At 31.0% G+C, this 20,218-nt stretch overlaps 1 protein-coding gene across 2 annotated transcripts in view; it reads right to left on the bottom strand.

Annotated features, from left to right (window-relative positions):
• rsh (Rap GTPase activating protein radish) overlaps positions 1–20,218 on the bottom strand; it is a 119,690-nt gene that overhangs the window by 9,140 nt on the left and 90,332 nt on the right. For both annotated transcript variants that reach the window (XM_075300041.1, XM_075300040.1), the window contains exons 9-15: positions 4,628–4,847; positions 4,082–4,345; positions 3,903–4,014; positions 3,645–3,837; positions 3,367–3,575; positions 3,159–3,289; positions 2,731–2,912 (exon numbers count right to left, since the gene is read on the bottom strand). In XM_075300041.1, the coding sequence (XP_075156156.1) occupies positions 2,731–2,912; positions 3,159–3,289; positions 3,367–3,575; positions 3,645–3,837; positions 3,903–4,014; positions 4,082–4,345; positions 4,628–4,847 (1,311 nt within the window). The remainder of the gene's footprint in view (positions 1–2,730; positions 2,913–3,158; positions 3,290–3,366; positions 3,576–3,644; positions 3,838–3,902; positions 4,015–4,081; positions 4,346–4,627; positions 4,848–20,218) is intronic.

Below are 20,218 nucleotides of genomic sequence, written 5' to 3'. Positions count from 1 at the left end.
AACAAACTCAATGCAGACAGTGAAAAAGGATAAAAAGGCAAAATAAGAAGAGAATCTATGATGGCCATTCTTTAGATTGGCATTGATAATACGGCCACTGGTATTTGATATATGTGAGACAGAGGAGAAATGCTCGATGGCAACCATTTATTATACACGAAGATTAACAACCTAACATTAAGGCGTTGAAAGGGATATAAAAATCATGCACTTCACAAAATCGACCGAAGCCAAAAAAGACATAGAGGTATTTGAGTTTTAAAGGATGTGTAATTCTGTGGCAAAAAAAAAAAAACAAAAAGAATTTTTTGTCCTTACAATACCATCTCTTTGTTGTTGTCATCATCATCATCTGTCGTCATAGCTCCACCCACCGGTGTAGTGACATTGAAAGCCATTAATCACATTGACATGTGATTCGATTTATATCCAACAAAGTAGCATAAATTTTAAGACATTTATCGTGAAAACATTAACGGGGTGTCCTGGAGAATAAAGCCAGCCTCTTGGAGATCGTATTTGGGTCGCGGATAAGAAATTGTACAGTTAGAATGTGTTTAGATAACACCCAAAAGATTCTTAAAATTCTAGGCCCTACACTGTGTGGGCCTTATAACATAAACCTTAAGGAATTTAAGTCATTTTAAGCTTCAAGGGCAAAACTAACAAATATAATAACTTTGATCGGTATATACCGTTTTCATATACACCGATCACCTCGGAATCACTTGGTGATTGCTTGTTGCTTTGTGTGTGTGTGCACTCGGCTTCAATATTTCATTGACTACACTGAAAAATATATTTACGTGATATTAAAGATTACGCAACCTAAATTTTAGTATGCGAAATTTACAAAATATTAAGGACAAATGTCTTTAAAATAATGTAATTTTAATTAAAATAGAGTTATAATCTTTGAATCAAAGATTTTTTTTCATTAAATTTAGGACAAAAATTTTGTAAATTTGCGTCCTCCGTTAAAATCATTGAACTAAGGTTAATTTTCCTTAAAGTAAAGAAACACATTTTTGATTTAAAGAAATTGTCCTTAAATTAACTGAAATATTGAAACTTTAGATTTAAGATAAAAACGCTTCAAATACAGGCTAAGACTTATTTTGAGGATTTAGAGTCTTTGGTTTAAAGTTTTTTTTTTTACTTTGAAGTATTCGTTATAATTTGGATTTTTAAAGTGGCATTTGTATGTACGTGAATTGCTTTAATACTAAAACGCGAAAAGAGAATGAAAAATTGATAAATGAGGTCTGTATCCTAATTTAAATTTAATTGGTCTTAGATTTAAAGCCAGATGGGTCGCTAACAAATTTCTTTATTATAAAGAAGCCGCATCTTTGGCTCGGAATCAATACCAAAATCCTTCAGGGAAGGTCAAAATCTTTGAATCCAAGTAAACTTTTTTTGAGTGTAACTATGAATAAAAAAACCATATCCTACCGTTTTGCGATAGTTTAAATTAAAGCGAAATGAAAATGAAAAAATAAAAGTAATATAATAGAATAACTTAAGTTAAATAAAGTTTAAAATAAATTTAATTATTAAATACAGAAAATTAAAATATTTTAACATATTAACAACATATTGCTAAACTTAACCAAATAAAATTAATGGTTAATTAATTATTTAAATTTAATTTAAATTAAGTAACTAATACATCTATTACTAACTTAACAATTTAATCATACATATGTTTCCTTTTGCGAAAAATATAAAAGCTTTGGAAAGGAATTTAATTAGTTAAAATTAGTACTTAGAACACTTCTTTTGAAAGTTTTATACAAAAAATAACACAACTTGAAAATAAATTAATTTAATTTAAATTAAGATGAAATAATCAAAATAAATAAATTTAATATAATAATAATAATAAAAAGTAATTAAATAAAATTAAAACATTTTAACATATATTTTGTTAAACTTAACCAAACAAAATAAATAGTTACTTAATTGTTTATATTTAATTAGTTAAAATTAACTTAATTTTTTCCAATAAAATGTTTCATTATACATCTGTTTCCTTTTACGAGTAATATAAACCCTTTGTAACTGATATTTATGTTAAATAAGGCCTTTCGAGAACCTTTTACAACATTCCTTTAATATTGGAAATGTATATTGGCATGAGGTGAAGTACATAGAAGGTCCAAAAAAGAAAATAAAACACAAAAACCATAGGTATGGAATCGTGTTGGCCGATAATGATAATATCACAAAATGGAAATGTGCTTTGATGTTTATGGCTGCGTTAAGAGGGTGTTAAGAAAGGCGTAATGCGATTTAAAGCCTCTAAAGAAGTTAAAAATATTTTTGTCTTTTTTCCCGATATATTCTCGGGGGGCGTATCGTTAAAAACAACAGTAAGATATTGAAATATGTGTGTGTAGGCTTCTGTGTGGTATGATTAAGGGTTCGATAAACAAAAATCATAAGAAAATCCATAAACGCCTACAAATATGCAGTAATAAATTGTCATCATGCTTTTAGATTTCATAAAAAAGACTTTTACGTGCTCTTTCAATACAACGAAAATTTATTACTACTTAATTACTGACTAGGATTGTTTCTCTCCACTCCCATACTACATACTATGCTTAACAGACAGTAGCACACAGCACACTTCACACACGTCCATCGGTGACGAGAGTGGTGTGATTGGCGCACTTGTATTGGCTAAAACTCTTGCATGCAACATTTTTCTATATTCTTCCTCACCAATTGGTCGCCATGAGCCCCTTCGATAGGGTTTTGGTATTTGTCCGGTCTCAGCGTGATTGGATAAATTCATTACCAAATCCTCCAACATTTGGGAGCGTGTACGCTCTTGCATGCGGGCGAATTTTGGGGCTGAATATGAGGCACGTTCACCATTAACGATTTTCGTTAATAGCCATTCTCTGAGGGAAGAAAAAACAAAAAAGAAAGAATTGTAATTAGTAAAATAAGGAATAAAAATATTTAAAGTGTGACGATTGTGCAATGCTTAGCATGAATGAGTGAACTCTTAAACCGTACAACGGATGTGTATGTGACCCACGTTAGTTAAGCAAGGAGAATATCGTGAATTTGCTTTTTGTTAACTGATAGTAAAAGCCCAACAGTGATACATGAAAACGTATTAGTTTTGTTTTTTTTATCATTACCTGCACATGGGTCCCTTTTCAAACACAGACTGTTCCCACAAATAAGGTTTATAGGCTCCAACTTCATCTCTCGTCACCACAGACACTTCATAGCGGGTAGGTTTATGTTTTATTCTAGCTGAGACTCTTACCTTTGACAAAAAAAAAAAGAAATGCAAATTACGATTGAACATTAATGACATTTTGTGTAGATGGATTTTCTACTCACCAAAATAAACGTATGCAAAAAATGACTTTTTATACAGGCCGGACTAAAGCGGGTATTATCAGCTTCCAGAAATACCACACAGACAATGTCATTACCTATGTGTCGTTTCCTTTGTAGTTTTTGAGGATCGTGTCTCTCATAAGGCAATAGTGTAGAGACATGGAACATAATCTCTATATTACGCCAATTTGTATATACAGAATACAGTCCTACAATTGGGGGAGGGGGTGTTCAAGACAGCTGCAGCATATTTTAGGAAATTAATTTATAATGTTTACCTGTTAAATCATGTACTGTATCAAGGCCACCTTTATATTTGTCAAAACCCTTTAGGCGTACACGATCACCTAAAAGGCTTAGGAATTCATCGAAGAGCAATGAATTTTCATTATTGTCTAAAATTTGCTCTTCCGTGTATTGATCCTCCTTAACATAGATAACACCTACTTTCAACTCGGATTTTATAAAAACCTAGGGTAAGATAATTCGTTTTTGTGGGAATGGCTAAAAATAAAAAAAAAACAATTTCTACAAACTTGATCCAATTTCAGCAATTCCTCGGGTGTGTCCGGCAACTGACCCAGTGTTAAAGGGGGATTTAAATTAACTTCCTTTCCTAATGATCTAACTACTTCTTCCCGGTTATATCTATCGATGTTGGACAAATAATAAATTAATAGGCGTTATAGTTTAATTTACAACATTTTCTTTATACCTATCTGCAAACACACAAGAGGCAGGTATTAGGCCATGCACCGTATATGACCCCGCACGAACTAATATACGAAATTGATCTCGGCCATTGAGGGTCTCTTGTTTTATTGACAGAATCACCGGTCCCAAATCTTCATCGCTGGTAAAATAATTCCAATGTTCGTGGCCAAAAAAGTACTTCTCATAGGTCTCTTGCTCCACGGAAATCAACTCGAATGCACCATTTTGTTCCCATTGTTCCTCGATGGTCGTCTTTTTCCTAGGACTTAAATATTCGCATAAAAATGCAAAAACATGGAACGGCCGAACGACCGTAACCAAACCGAAAACATGGATGATGGATAGATATGGATGGCATGAAATGGATATGCAATGAAAAGGAGGGTAGGGATATTTAATATAGTTTTTTGAAACTTAAAAGCCGGAAATTAAAGAAAGCAATGTGGCATGCATGCGCTAATTCAAAGGAAGATTGTGCATCATGAATCCAAAATAAAATAATCCGGATAAAAGGTAAAACCAAAACAAAAAAGAGGCGGGCAAATACCTGGGTGTTGCTTCTGAGTCCTCATCATCCTCATACAGATCACTACACTCACGCTCCAGATAAGCATCGCTTGTATTACCACCTCGTACATCTTCATGCTCTGAATCACTTTCATCCCATATCGTATGATTAGGAGGTAATGAAATTTTTTGTCGTGAACATTCAATCCAATAACCAGGGGTGGGCATTAAGTTATGAGGATATTCCTCACAAAATTCATCTACAAAGACAAAAAATAAAGTATACATTAAAGTGCATGTAATAACAACTGAAAAAATGAAGCATACTTTTAGTTGCATGGCATAATTAATTATAAATGAACAGTGGAAAATAAATAATAATGATACATTTTGGTTTTATAATTTTCCAATGTTATTGCATGTTTTCCCTTAAGAATACATTAATTAATAATATTATAAGCTCATTAACAAAATGTGTAAATTTTATAACATTTTCAATGAATGTGTGTATGTTGTTTGAAAGTTTATTTGGCCATTTAAACTAAATTGGTTCTCTGACAATCACTATTTGGTGTTTGCAAATTTATGCAATAATCCATTAGACATGACGATTGAGGAAATTTAAATACATTCATATGAGATAATTGTTTACAAATATAAATTAAAAAAATCTTTTTTACATATAAGCAGAAACTGTTTTTTATGACCTATTTTAAATAAATATATTTACGCAAACTATTTGCCTTAACAAACCTATAGTCGAACAATTTATTTTATCAATTCATTGTTTATATCCTTTATATATACTTTATATTCGTAGTGGATTATTTTATTATAGTGGATTATTTCGATGTCAGAAATTGCAAATAATGAAAGGATTATGCAATTAAGCCATTGTTTATCATACAAAAGTAAAGTGCCATAATAGCAAACGAGATAATGTCACATGGTTTTATTTTCATTGGACAACAAAGTCTGCATATACATATTTATAAATATTATCAATTGACGGGTCTATCACAGACAGTATATTTAAAATCATTGATTTTTATAAATGTTTGAGTTTGGAATTGATTGAAATCAATTAATTAATGAGGTTTGTACTATCCAATAGATGGATATGGAAGCCACATCAAAATTTGATGCGCTGTATATATAGGGAAAACATGGGATTATATAACTCCAACTTTTGAATAGAATAAATAACAATAATAATACATTATTAGTAGAATTATATATGAGGGCTTTTATGAAGATCCCAAAAAAATCCCAGCAAAAAAAATTGGAAATTCTTCCAAAGGCACAACTTTAAAAGCACTTCCAGAAGATGCACTCCCATTGATGTTCTTTATTTTAACTACCCAGGAAGTTCTTTTAATTCAATTTTTTATAACTTGATTTGTTCATACTTCAAATGGGTAATTTTAACTTTTTTTGTTTTAAATAGGCTAAAAACAGAGTAAGACTTCATAAAATGGTACAAATTATTTAAATTTTGTCGAAAAAATTCCAAATTTAATCTGAAAAAATTGTGAATTTTTGAAAATATTTGAGGTCAAACGTTTCCAACAAGCGTTAGAATCCATTAAAAATTATAAAAAATTATTTATTTGACAATATATAACAGAATTTTGTAATTTACATCCAAAACACTGAATTCGGATTACACCTAAAGAAGTGATGCAAATTCAGTGCAACGGCTGTTGAAATGGAGGACTTCCGTCTTATGACAAGCCCATGTTAAATTCATCGCTTCTCGTCAATTATGCACCACTTCCGGATCCAAAAAGAACATTTTCATTACTTTTTTGGCGACACTTTTTTTGCTGGGATCATGAATATCGTTGCTGATCAAACCAACCGAAAAGGCTGGCAACATAGCAGGCTTGTAAAACGTTGCTTTATGTGGTGTCTAAAATGGTTTGCATTCGGCTAGAAAAAGGAGATCCTCTAACATTGAGATTGAAATTTAATCTAGTTTCACTCATTGATATGTAAAAGGAAATTAGCCCATGCCGATCATATGATGCCGCCGCCACACATTGCAACCTCGTAGAAAGAATATCTACACCCTCAGAAAAAATCGCTTCTGTAACATATACCGCCAAACACATTCTGTTTCAAGCATATATATTTTCAGAATTTGTCCACACAAAATATTGTTTGTATTGTTCAAACATATTTTGCTTCACCTTAGGCATTTATATTTTAAGGTGCCAATTGGTTGCTTCCATTTTTTTATCTGTAGCAAAATGCCATAACATACTTGTGTTAGATTACAAATAAAAAAAATTGTTTATAATTTATTCGAATGTTATACAGCAAATATTTATTTATAAACAAAGCATAAAAGTTAAAAAGCAATCAGGAATATTTACGTTTCACATATTTCTTCGTGTTGGACTTTTAGCCTCACTGTATTGTGTTGATGTCTTTCGTTATATCTCCCATTCGTCATCTTTAGATTTTCTTTATACTCTCTCGGTCTCTCTTTCTAAACCCATATATGCTTATAGGCAATTTCTAAATTAATATATGTTTGCATTCACACATATTATATTAAAAAAAAATTTTATGTCCCAAACATAATATGTTCTAACATATTAACCTATATGTCGCATACATGTTATGCTAGTTTATGAACATTATATGCTTGCACTTAAAAATAATGTGCTAAAAATTTGAGTTCCAAACATATAATTTTTACGCCGAAACATATGAAAGACATTATTTTTCGTCCGTGTAGTTTGTAGTTCTTTTTCAAATAGTGAAATTTTAAACAAAATGGATTCTTTTGCAAGTTGCGAAAATTCATTTTTAAAAGTTCGTCTCCTTTTATGTATGCCATCGGTCTTATGCCATCTATGTTTAAGTCTTTGCTTATTGTCTGAGTAAAGTAAAACTTTGTAAATATCTTTACAGCATATTTAAATAAATGTTCATAAATGTTCATAAATTTTCAAATTCTTCTTTTCTCTCAAGTTCTAGCACTAAATCACAAAAGCCCATTTTATGTCGTCTCATTCTCATTGACCTTCTTAAGAATTTATGGATTTTTATTGGTTTATAAATAAAGCATAACAATAATAATACTGGTGGCTGAAGAGAGTTTGCGAGAGAAGTCAGCTGGCAAAATATCCATAGTTATGAATAAATCGGACCTTTTCCCATAATTTCGCAAACTAATAATTAAGAAAAAAATCTCAATTAATTTTTCTTTGACATCTGTGAGTGAACGAGCGCATGAAAAAGGGATAAAATCACAAAACTTTTTTCTTGTCGTAGAGTAATTTCTTAAGATTTTCTTTCGGATGTTGAATGAAGGCTGCTAGCAATGTAATTAAGATTATATAGCTACTTCGTAATGTAAATTGACTTCCTTTTTCTTGGGGCTTGATGACAGAGACATGCATGGATGCTGAACAATGTGAAAAGTTTTTAAGGAGATTTTGTTGGGAATTTTTGGAAAAGAGGTAGATTTTTAGTCTTATATTTTTTCAATATGAAACATATTTAGGTGTAAAACACAGATTTGCAAAAGGAAGATCTGATGCAATAAAAAATGTTGCCCTCTGAACGCATGAAAATTAAATCACACTTTAAGCTTATATTACTTATTTTTAGCTTTTTTGTTATTTTATTGGCATAGTGTAAACTTAAAGCTAAAGCCCACATTCAAAAGGATTATTGTACAATTTATAGCTATTTTTACTATACACGGATGAAAAAGACTGTTTTTCATATGTTTGGCTATAAACATTATATGTTTGGAACACAAATTTTTAAACACAATATTTTTGAGTGCAAGCATATAATGTTCATAAACTAGCATAACATGTTTGGGACATATATGTTAATATGTTAGAACATATTATGTTTGGGACATAAAATGTTTGTAAATATAATAAGCTTGGATGCAAACATATATTAATTTCGAAATAGCTTATAAACATATATGTGTTTAGTAGCTTGGAGCGCTATTTAACAGGGAGCGATATTGAATTAATTTGGTGGTTGTTGCTTGTTATTACAAAATTAACATTTTATTTTTCCTTGGGCAATTGATCAGCTACTTCTTTGATCCTTACAAACTGTGTGGTCCGCTGTTCGAATCCCCGTCCGGCAAAAGGTAAAATTAAAATAAAAAAACATCATACAATTGAATAATTTCTTCTACAATGTTTGTATTACAGAAAAAGGTGCTAAGAACTAAAAAATCTCGTGGAAGTGAGAAAGATGTGGGGGAATATACAATTGGGCAGAAACAAAATTTTGAGCATTCAGGTCGAAAACCTATGTTGTTAGCACCTATATTACCTGTTTATTTTCATAATTCATTATGATTGTATATAAATAAATAAATAAAATTTTGAGCACAATATTGTTTGGGAGAATTTTTTTAAGCATATAATATTTTTGGGTGCAAAATGCTTCCAAACATATTATATGTTCACATAATAACATATTGTTTTTTGGAAGACAACATTATTGAATTTGGATGCAAAAATACAAAATGCTTGGAACTTAGACTACCCAAACATATATTGTTTAGACCAATATGCTTTCAAACATATTATATATTGGAAGAGATCAAACATATAAATGTTTGGGCAATACCCAAAAATGTATATGCTTGAAGCAAAATATGTTTGGGAGTATATGTTACAGAAGCGATTTTTTGTGAGCGTGTAGGAATTCCTTCGATAAACTATAGGGAAATTATTTTGAATATGGGCAATAGTATGTATTTTAAAATCCATTTTTACATTGTTTTCATATCTCTACACTGTTAGAAAAATATGTTTTTCATATGTTCCGATATAAACAAAATGTGTTTCGGGCACAATTTTTGAACACAATATATTTAAGTGCAAACATGTAATGTTCCTAAACTAACACAAAATGTTTGGGACACATATGTTAATATGTTAGAATATATTATGTTTGGGGCATGAATGTTTCATAAAAATAATATGCGTGAATGTAAACATATATAAATTTACAAATTTCGAGTAAACATATATATGTTGTGATACTTTATTCAGAGAGCGAAAGAGAGAGAGAGAGAGTTAGTATAGAGAAAGAAATAGAGATGGAAACCGGGAGGGTTGAATAAAAAGATATCAACATAACACAGCGAGAGAATGAAATGAGAGCAATTTCTGTGAAACCGCTTGTATGTTGTTTCGGAAAACTGTTTTATAATATGGCCAAAAATTTGGTATGCTTAAGTCTAAATATTATTTAATTTGAATAGTAGATTGAGTATTCGGAATAAAGAGAATAGACATTCGGAACCAAGAAAATAGACATTTGAAAAAAAAATCAGCATATTTGTATTACAGAAAAAGATGCGAAGAACTCAAAAATTTCGTGGAAGTTATAAATATATGAGGGAATGAACACAATCTTCTTTGGGGAATTCTTCCAAGCATATACTATTTTTGGACTCAAAATGCTTCCAAACATATAATATGCTCACATAAAACAAACATATTAATGTTTCGGCGGTATCCAATAATATATGTGCTTCCTGCAAAATATGTTTGGAACATATGTTAGAGAAGCGATTTTTTTGATGGTGTACAATTTGGTTATTGTTGTTTTTTGCCTCTTTAATTGAAACACTATAAAAGTGGCAGATACTCCTCTAAACAACATTAAGTTTATATGTCTGGGAAACTGAAAAAGGGGTTGCATACACGCAAAAAAATAATTCTTTCCTCCCAAACGAAATTTTAGACAAACAAAGTTCGTTTCTCATTTGCTTTTCGTTGAAACGAAGTGTATTTGGAAGAAAAGTATATATATTTTGTGATAAACGTTTATTCTTTTCCAGGATGTAATATTAAAATAAAATAATTAAAATAATTTCATAAAGACTAACTCAAAAAAAAAATTTTCTGGCTAATTGCATTTTCCCTCACATCTTTCTCACTTCCATGAAGTTTTTTAGTTCTTACCACCTTTTTCTGTAATACAAACAATGTAGAAGAAATTATACGATTTTATAAATTTAAAATTTTTTTTTACCTTTCGCCTGGACGGAGAATCGAACCGCGGAGCATGCAATTTGTAAGCCAACACACTATCCACTGAGCTATGTAGTCGTTATTGTCATCAATAGACAATTACCCATATAAGTTATATTTATATAGCATAGCTTGCGGCGCCCACGAGCCGATTAAACAAAGTTTGTTTAACAGAAAAATACATTTAGTTGGGCACCGTGGAGCAGTGGCTGCTACGTCCGACTTGCATGCCAAGGGTCGTGGGTTCGATCCCTGCTTCGACCAAAGTTGTTTTTTACATATATTCCAGATAAGGTCGGAACACCCAGAGAAGGAATATGATCACTTCAAACATGTTTTAAGAGCAAAATGTTATTTTTGGGTGGTGACCACACTGTTAGAAAAATATGTTTTTCATATGTTCCGATATAAACAAAATGTGTTTCGGGCACAATTTTTAAACACAATATATTTAAGTGCAAACATGTAATGTTCCTAAACTAACACTAAATGTTTGGGACATCTATGTTAATATGTTAGAATATATTATGTTTGTGGCATGAATGTTTCATAAAAATCATATGTGTGAATACAAACATATATAAATTTACAAATTTCGACTAAACATACATATGTTGTGATATTTTATTCAAAGCGACAGAGAGAGTATAGAGAGAAATAGAGATGGAAACCGGGAGAGTTGACGAAAGATATCAATATAACACAGCAAAAGAGTCAAAAGAGAACAATATCTGTGAAACCGCTTGTATGTTGTTTCGGAAAACTGTTTTATGATAAGGCCAAAAATTTGATATGTTTAAGTCTAAATATTATTTAATTTGAATAAAGAGAATAGACATTAGGAACCAAGAGAATAGACATTTGAAAAACAAACAGCATATGTTTTCGCCTTGAGAGCAGCATTTTATGTATGTGTGGACGTGCGTTGGGTTTATCATTTTGGCATTATGGGCACAATTTTTTTCTTGGTTCGTTAAAAGAATTCAGGGGTCTTCATAAAAATAACGAAAGGGCACTATACTCTTTTTAGAGTTGGGACAGTAAAATGAAATAAGGAGGAAATAGTGAAAAATTACACAGTAAAATGTAAAAAAAACAAACTTTAGTTCCTCTTTATTAAAAAGTAGTCCACGAGGAGTTGACGGACACCATCAAATATAAAAGCGGGCATTAAGTTCGAGTTTTACAGCTAAAACAATTTAAAAAGTTTATTTTCTTTAAAATGAATTATTAAAGAAAAATAAAAGGAATTTTAGAGCGATGGTGTTAAATGCTAGTAAAAAACTGTTCACTCCTAAATAAATTTATGTTTATATTATAAAATTATGTATGTATGTTTATACTTGACTCCACGTTCTTCTTTTGTTAGTTTTTGAAGTCCTTCCAAATTTTAAAGTTTTGTACAAAAACAGTTTTTTATTACAAGATTGTTATTTTTGCAATAAAAAATAATATTTTATCCAAAAATCAGTCAATTTCGTTTATATCAAGCACTGTTACTGACTATAAATCTTTAATAACGCATATTTCGAAGTTTCATTTAAAAAAAAAAATAATATAGTATAAATATAAATGTGTAAATTAAAAAAAAAAAAACAAAAAAAATGTTCGGTCGGAGCAGGGGTTGAACCCACGACCCTTTGCATGCAAGGCAGACATGCTAACCACTGCTCCACGTGGCAAACAAATGTATGTTTCTGTTAAATAATGTTATGTTTGCATGGGCTCGTGGGCGCTGCAAACTATGCTATATAAATGTAACTTAAAACGATAATTATCTACTGGTGACTATAACAGCTACGTAGCCCAGTGGATAGTGTGTTGGCTTATAAACTGTATGGTCCTCGGTTCGATTCTCCGTGCAGGCGAAAGGTAAAATTTAAAAAATTTATAAAAGTGAATAATTTCTTCAACATTATTTGTATTACAGAAAAAGGTTCCAATAACTATAAAATTTCGTGGAAGTGAAAATTACGAGTATGTTAGGGAATGAGCACAATTGTGTTTGGGAAAAATTGTTCCAAGCATATAATATTTTTGGCTCAAAATGCTTCCAAACATATAATATGTTCACATAAAACAAACATATTAATGTTTCGGCAGTATGCAATAATATATGTGCTTCCTGCAAAATATGTTTAGAACATATGTTAAAGAAGCGATTTTTTTTGAGGGTGCATGTAACATGGTTTTCGCAACCATGTTATTTTCTCGGAAATCATGTATCTGATTTCGGCAAGCAAGTTATATTTGACGAGAAAATAACTTTTTAGTGACAAACATGTTACATGGTCACCATACAAAAATAACATTTTGCTCTTGAAACATGTTTGAGGTGATCATATTCCTTCTCTGCGTGAAGATTCCGAAAAAATGTTCAACATTACATTCTACTATATTAAATTTTTACTATGAACTTTAAAATGTGTCTTATTAAAGACCTAAAGTCAGAAAAGAACAGTGTTTGAGATAAACGAAATGGACTGTGTTTTTGGTTCAAAAATAACTTTTAACCAAGGAATTTTTTTGGTGATAAAAGTGTATACTTTTCAAAGCAATTCAAAAAACTCTAACAAAAGAAAAACGTTTTCGGTACACGTTTTCCAAACGTTTTTTTTCTTTGCATGTAGATTTCGTAATAAACACTGTTAGTTGTTTCACATAGCCTTGTTTTTTTTGGTTTATTTGAATTTATAAAAACAACAGCAATTATTGTACAATATGGAGAAATATTTTGCTGCTGCCATCAATTAATCCTTCTATTGCGGTTAAATTCATTTATAATTTTCGTGATCTGTTTCGAGAGATGAGTGTTTGCATCACATCATGGTAAAACGTTTTTAACCACATTAAGCTCTTTCACCTTTGCTAAATATTCCAAATGCACCACATATCACGTTTAATTAAAATTTATTTTTATTGTATTCTGTATGTTCGTGGGGAAAATAAAATAAACAATGGGGACTTTATTTTAAATACGAAAAAAAACTAAAATCACATAATTTAATGGAAATTCACAAAACATTAAACTATTTGGGTTTAGCTGTTGTTTAAACTTCCTTATGTATTGTTAAACTACAATTACATGGTTGGCTGATTCAAAAAAAAAAGTAAACATATGTTACAGAAAAAAAGATAGCTTAACTTCACATCTCTCAACCAACGAAATATGTAAAAGTTTACCATCCATATATGGATGTCTTTATATAAAAATGAATTGTTGCAGTTCTTGACCTCGTAGAATTTTAGAGATTACCATGGGAGAATAACCACTGCCTTAGGGGCACATATTACATATTACATTTTGCTTTTTGCCCAAAAAACTGCAGAACACTTAACTTAGTTTCTCGAAAAGTGATTCTTTGTTTCTCCAAAAAGTATGCCATGCAATTTTAATTGTGAAAAATAAACTAGAATATGTTGGCTTAAATAATATGCAGACCATTTATAAATCGATGTTTTACCATTTTACTTCTATAGAAATAATATTCGTAACTGTCCAGCTATTTCTGTCATCTGTTGTATGGTAGTGCTTATTTAAAATTCCGCCCGCCCTAATTTATGACAGTTTATGTTTGTTTTATATATCCGACACATTACATTTTTTAACATCTAAACTTTCTATCTGATTAGCCCGATATTTTGATTTTTGTGTATTTTTTTTATATAGATTTATTTTTTTATAAAATGCCTATATGGACCAATACCAGGATTTTACTTCTTAAACATCTGGAAGCCTAATTATTTTTTGAAATTTTGTATTTTTATAAATTCATATTCTGGAGATTGTTGTTATCTACCCATATTTTGATGTGGTCTCTATATAGTCTTGTTTCGTATTTTAATTTATTGGCCTGAAATTAAAATATAGAGTTCTTTACATTCCTAAAATGCTGAGATTTGTCGTCGAGTCGTATCAAAAATGAAAATTAGAGTTCTTTTAGACATATAAACACATATGGCAAAATAGAATACTTATATCGGTCTATTTTTGGAACACTAAACCTTAAAATTACAATTGGAATACTGTTAAAATGAGATTTAGGTACACCACCTGGAGTCTACTCCAGAGTCGGAGTCGAGGCTCGGAGCCGGAGTCGAGCAAAATTTTCTCGGCTCCACAGCCATTGCCGTATCTAGACATTTTTAACCAGGGGGGCTATAGCCCCCCTATCTATACTACAGTAACAATATATAATAGAAAATCATATATAGGTTTTCACATTCTAGGGGGGCTAATTTTTTTCTGGAGGGGGCTAAGTCCTCCCCCCAGAGGCCTTACTACGCTTATGTCCACAGCCCTGGTGAATACTATATAATGCCCAGAATATAAGTAAAATATACCCACTAACAACATACCTTTTGTTTTGAAAGTGGACAGGCTAGACTTGGATCTTTTTAAGAATCACTATGAAAAGTTCACATATATTTAATTTCACTGCATACGAAAGCTTTAAAATCATTTAGTAAATATGATTTAATTAAAATATATTGTATATGACGTCTACTTAAATGTTGTTATTTTGGCTTTTAACCGTTTCTTTAACCCCCTCATCTATGCTATTAAATGTAATAGTTTTCACTATGAAAGCTTCCGAAAAAATTATACCGCAATTTTAATAATTGTTTTGCCCTTTTACGTATGCTATGAAAAACTCACATGTTAATGAAATGAAAACGAATGTGTAAGTGCAGGCATACACCATCCATACGAGTATGTAAATGTAGGTATAAGCTTACAAACATCAGATGTAGTATAACTATGGTTGCCATGGTTGTAACCAGCTTGCAGGCTTGGGCAATTGTTTGCTTGTATGTGATATGAAAGCATCGCCTTTGGCCTTCGATGGAGCACTCATCATATTCCTTATTTTCGTTTTTCGGGTTCAAGAGATCAAATGTAAATTGAAATTCATACTTTTTACTTCAGATGATTTCCAACAAAGGTTGTCAAATACACTCTTTTACAGGTTACAGATAAGTGCATGTGAAGAGGAAAAAATCGAAGAGTAAAATCGGAGCATGAGATGCAAAATATGGCAAAAAAACCGACCAGTAATTCACATTTTCCTGGAATTTTACTTTTTTAAAAACCGTTTTCTTATTTAATTGGTTATAGAGTTTATAATTATTGGTAGAACAAATTATATTCATATTAAAAACAAAACTTTCTAATATTTTCATGTTCACTTTTAAGTGAATAAATATCAATTTGCAAATTCTTGTTGCTGCTACTGTTTTTATGTTATAAATAATTTAATGCATACCTTTAGGCAGCTACTGCAGCCACTAGTACTACCACTCACATTTATGCCACAGGTCCCCCCTGACAACCCTTCTGTTTGTATTTCATTGTAAAATATTAGCAAACATGTATATTTACCATACATGTAAATATGTACATTTAAATACCCTGTCGTAAATTGAGATAACACTAAGCTAACAAATGGTTAGACAAAACAGAGTCACATGTGACTATAAAACTACCTTATTTCCCATTTAAAGTTGTATTCAGTGTTTACAAGTGTTACCATCGGAGAGAGAGAGAGAGAGATTAAGTAGAATGCCATCAGATTCAGCTAACCAATAGCTGAAAATAAATTAGCTTCTGGCTGCTGCGTTCTTTGGTTATTTCCTTTAACGCTTTGACTTTTTTCTGCGACTTGCAGTAATTTTCTCATGTCCGAATCGAACGCTTTCGTTCGACTGAAATCCTTAGCTAGATTTTCGGTGAGCTCATGAAATTCCTACAGGGTATTGGTTTTTTGTCCATGCATATGAAAGCTCAACGTGTATGAACACAATTGTAAGTCATTGTATGTGTTCAGTCAGGCAGTAGTCATTCAGTTACTTGTTTTCTGACGGTTTGTAGCATACTTTATGGATGCACAAAAAATGAATGTCATGCAAATGCAACAGGGATAACATAAAAACTGAGGGATGAAAATTAATTTTTTATGTAGTTTAAAAGCAATTTCTCGAGTAAGTGCATATTTCAAATTTATTTCACAAATATTCAGGTAATTGCCAAAAGGGGTTGTTTGGCAATTTAATGACCGATACAAAAATATTGGAGGATCAATGTTTATGTTTAACCGTTCAATAGCCTTTTAAAGACCATCATAACTGAATTTTAACAGACCAATAATTAAGCTATGCATTCGAAAATCTATGTGGGTATATGACCAATACGAATTCTGCAATCACTCTATGCTGGAAATATCGCCTTTTCAGATACCACAGGTTGTGAACTTCCCTCTTTTCAATGAGTGCTCTCCGCCTATATGCTTAGCTCTATGACAAGAGTTTATAAATTTGAACCAATTTTTTAATATAGCCATAGGGTGAGAAGATACACTTTAGCAAACTCTCTTTAATTTCACTGCCCGATTTTCCAGGCGATAATGCTTTTTTCCATTTTCCGCGATCAAACTTCCTTCAAAACGTGGTCAAAACGAAAACTACGTGTTTGACCTGGCAGAGAGTAGCCCTTTAGCAGATAGTCTCCCATTAGGGGATGAGGTTAAACAATTATCGGATCACCCCCGTAAAAGGAACATAATTGTTCGGCGTGTTATCCGTCCGCACCTAAAAGTAGGCAATTTGTGGCAACTAACCTAAAAAGGGAATAATTATATTCAAATTGAAATCTATTGCTTTTTAGAAGATTTTAAATTTATTTCATGTTATTTATTCATTTAATAACTTTTATTTTCTAAAGAAAATTTCAAATATTTCTGGAAAATATTATTGCTGTTGTATTTCTCTTGTTCTTTCACAATTAAGGTAATTGTTATTTAATTGTACAACTTGTACGCATAAAATGCAAATATACAGCATCATAAAGCTGTTGTGGCAGCTGTGTTCAAACTTTCCGAAAACCAGAAAAATAAAACCACCAACATCGAAACGAAATATTGAGTAGAGTAAAACTTTCACAGTTGGTGGGGGTGAGTGGGGTCCAAGGGACACAAATGAAAAATCTCAAATATTTTATTTATTTGTATAAAGCAAAAAAACAAACAAAAAAAAAGACAATAAAAACTTGTCCAAAATACAACAAATGTAAAACGCATTTTAATGAAACAACTTAAATACGAATAACTTCCGAGAGGAATAATATTTTTTTTTGGTTTACAAACCGGAACCTTAGGACAACCGACAGTAGCAATGCCAAGTTTCCTGATAAAGGGAATGTTTGACTCTACCACCGCCCTTTATGAATTAATTTTTACGAATGGACAACTGAATGCTTTTGTAGTTGATTTCCTGTCGGATGTTGAGAACATTTAAACCATAACGTAGTTTAATTAAGATAACATGCCATGAAATAATGATGAATGAAATATTCAACATTTTGGGGGTAAAGGCCAGAAACATAAACTAAAACTTGTTAATAGTTTATTGGGTAAAAACAAAACAGTAACAACAACAAAATATGAAGATTGACAGGGATAACAAACAACATTTTTTCAACTTTTGCCAAAGTTTAGAGAAATAGTAGTGGTTGGCTCTTCACTTGGTCATCTAGCTTAGCATATATGTGAACATTTTAGCAACTTTGATTTGTTATTCTTTAGTTTTAGTTGTTCTTTTACGGATTAGTGATGCGAAATCCATTTGATACATGAAGCACACACGCAGAGAAGAAACATGATTGCCACAATCATATTCGAAGAGCAAAATAATATGATAGCAGCTATTTTTGCGGCGACCATGTAACATTTTAACCTGCAACCATGTTGGCTCAGTGAACATGGTTCTAAGAAAAATACAATTGTCCTCATCTAAAATGTTATTATATTGATAAAAAGAATTTTGTTTCCATTAAAAGACAATGGTCACGATCTAAAATGTTATGTTATTCGTCAAAAATGTTTTTCTTCTAGTTAAAAGAACATGGTCACAACCTAAAATGTTTTGATTTTTATGAAAAAACTTTTTTCGTCGTCGAAAAAAGGACGCCACTTGAGAAAAGAAAACACAAAATCAATTTTATTTATTTGTTTTTATTTATTTATAAACTAATTCATTGTTTATTTGTATTTATAATGTTGTGCAAGCAAACTTCACATATTTTTACACACTCTAGTTTGGTTCAATTTCAACAATAAGAAATCATTCCATATTTACTTCGTGCCCATCAAATGTACAAACACAGACATCATATAACTGCAAATAAAAATAAATTATACCATATGTCAAAATGCAGAACAAAAACCAGGTACATTTGTTTCAATTACACTTTCCTTTTTTGTATTCACATAAAACCACGTGCCATTTCTGAATAAATAAATTAACACAAAACACAATAATTCCGTATTCTCCGTCCATTCCAAGAAACAATCAACACACGACTGACGCGCAAAATGAAGATCGTGTGTACCTGCTCAATGTTTTTATAAAATTCTTGTCGCTGCAAAAAAATTAAAAAATTAAATGGTCACGAAAACAATGTACATGGTCTTTATGGCCATGTAATGCTTGTAGACATATCTATACGTAAACTATAAAAATACTTTTTTCTTTGCAAAAAAGTAAAAAAATTGAATGGTCAGGTACATGATTTTCCTGACCATATAATGATCTCAAATTCTATCATTTAAATAATAGAACATGTTTGCGGCATTTGAGAACCATTTAAATGCTTATTGCCAACATATATTTTTCTCCGCTCGAAAATTATTTTTACAAAGACAAAATACATGGTTTTCGCGACAATTACATACTCTAAATAAGCATTAAATGGATGCGGCAACCATGTCCAAACATGTTTTTTCTGTGCGTGCAAGTTTATTTGATTTCGTTTACAATACCAAACTTCTGCTATCATTAAAGCATTTGACAGTTCATTAAGCCCAGGACTGTAGCAAATCGTTGGGCATTAGTATTGACTTCTTTTTTCTCTTCCCCCATTTCATTTTATTTTTGCCATATCATTTATTTGCTCCATTTAAGTCTATTTACCAAGATTTCTTGTTAAAGATCAATAGCAAAAGGAAGAAATTGTTTACTTAATTAATTGAAGTAAACAATCAACGAACTTTAGGATTTGTAGATAAAATAGCTCAAGCCTATGATGCAATGTTTGGAAAAACTGGACATGAAGTGGCGTAACTCAAAATTTAAGAATTTCGTATACATAAGTACCAAGAAATTTTGAAATTATTTCTATAATTGTATGAATGGGGAGGAGAGAATATTATATTAAAAACGTGGCTAATTTAGAAATGCCGATCTTTCATTGTGTAAATTGTTATAAAATTTTTGGAAAAATTATATTTCTAGATATACTACTCTTGGAATCAAAGAAGGAATTTAAAATTATATTTGGTATAAATAAATCTTCGCGCTTATCGCGCTTATTCGAGCAGTATTTTCTATTTTTTTAAACCAGCTAAAATACAGATAGAAAATTGCCAGGTATCCTAATCAAAATCAAGAAGTCAACTTATATAGCGAAAATGTAATTTGTGATTTTTTCCTTATGCACGGACGAAAAAAACTGTTTTTCATATGTTTGGGTGTAAAAATTATATATTTGGAACTCAAATTTTTTAAAACAATATTTTTAAGTGCAAACATATAATGTTCATAAA

This window comes from Haematobia irritans, chromosome 3, assembly GCF_050003625.1.
Source record: "Haematobia irritans isolate KBUSLIRL chromosome 3, ASM5000362v1, whole genome shotgun sequence".
NCBI lineage: Eukaryota > Metazoa > Arthropoda > Insecta > Diptera > Muscidae > Haematobia > Haematobia irritans.
This window is presented reverse-complemented; position numbering and strand designations above follow the sequence as displayed.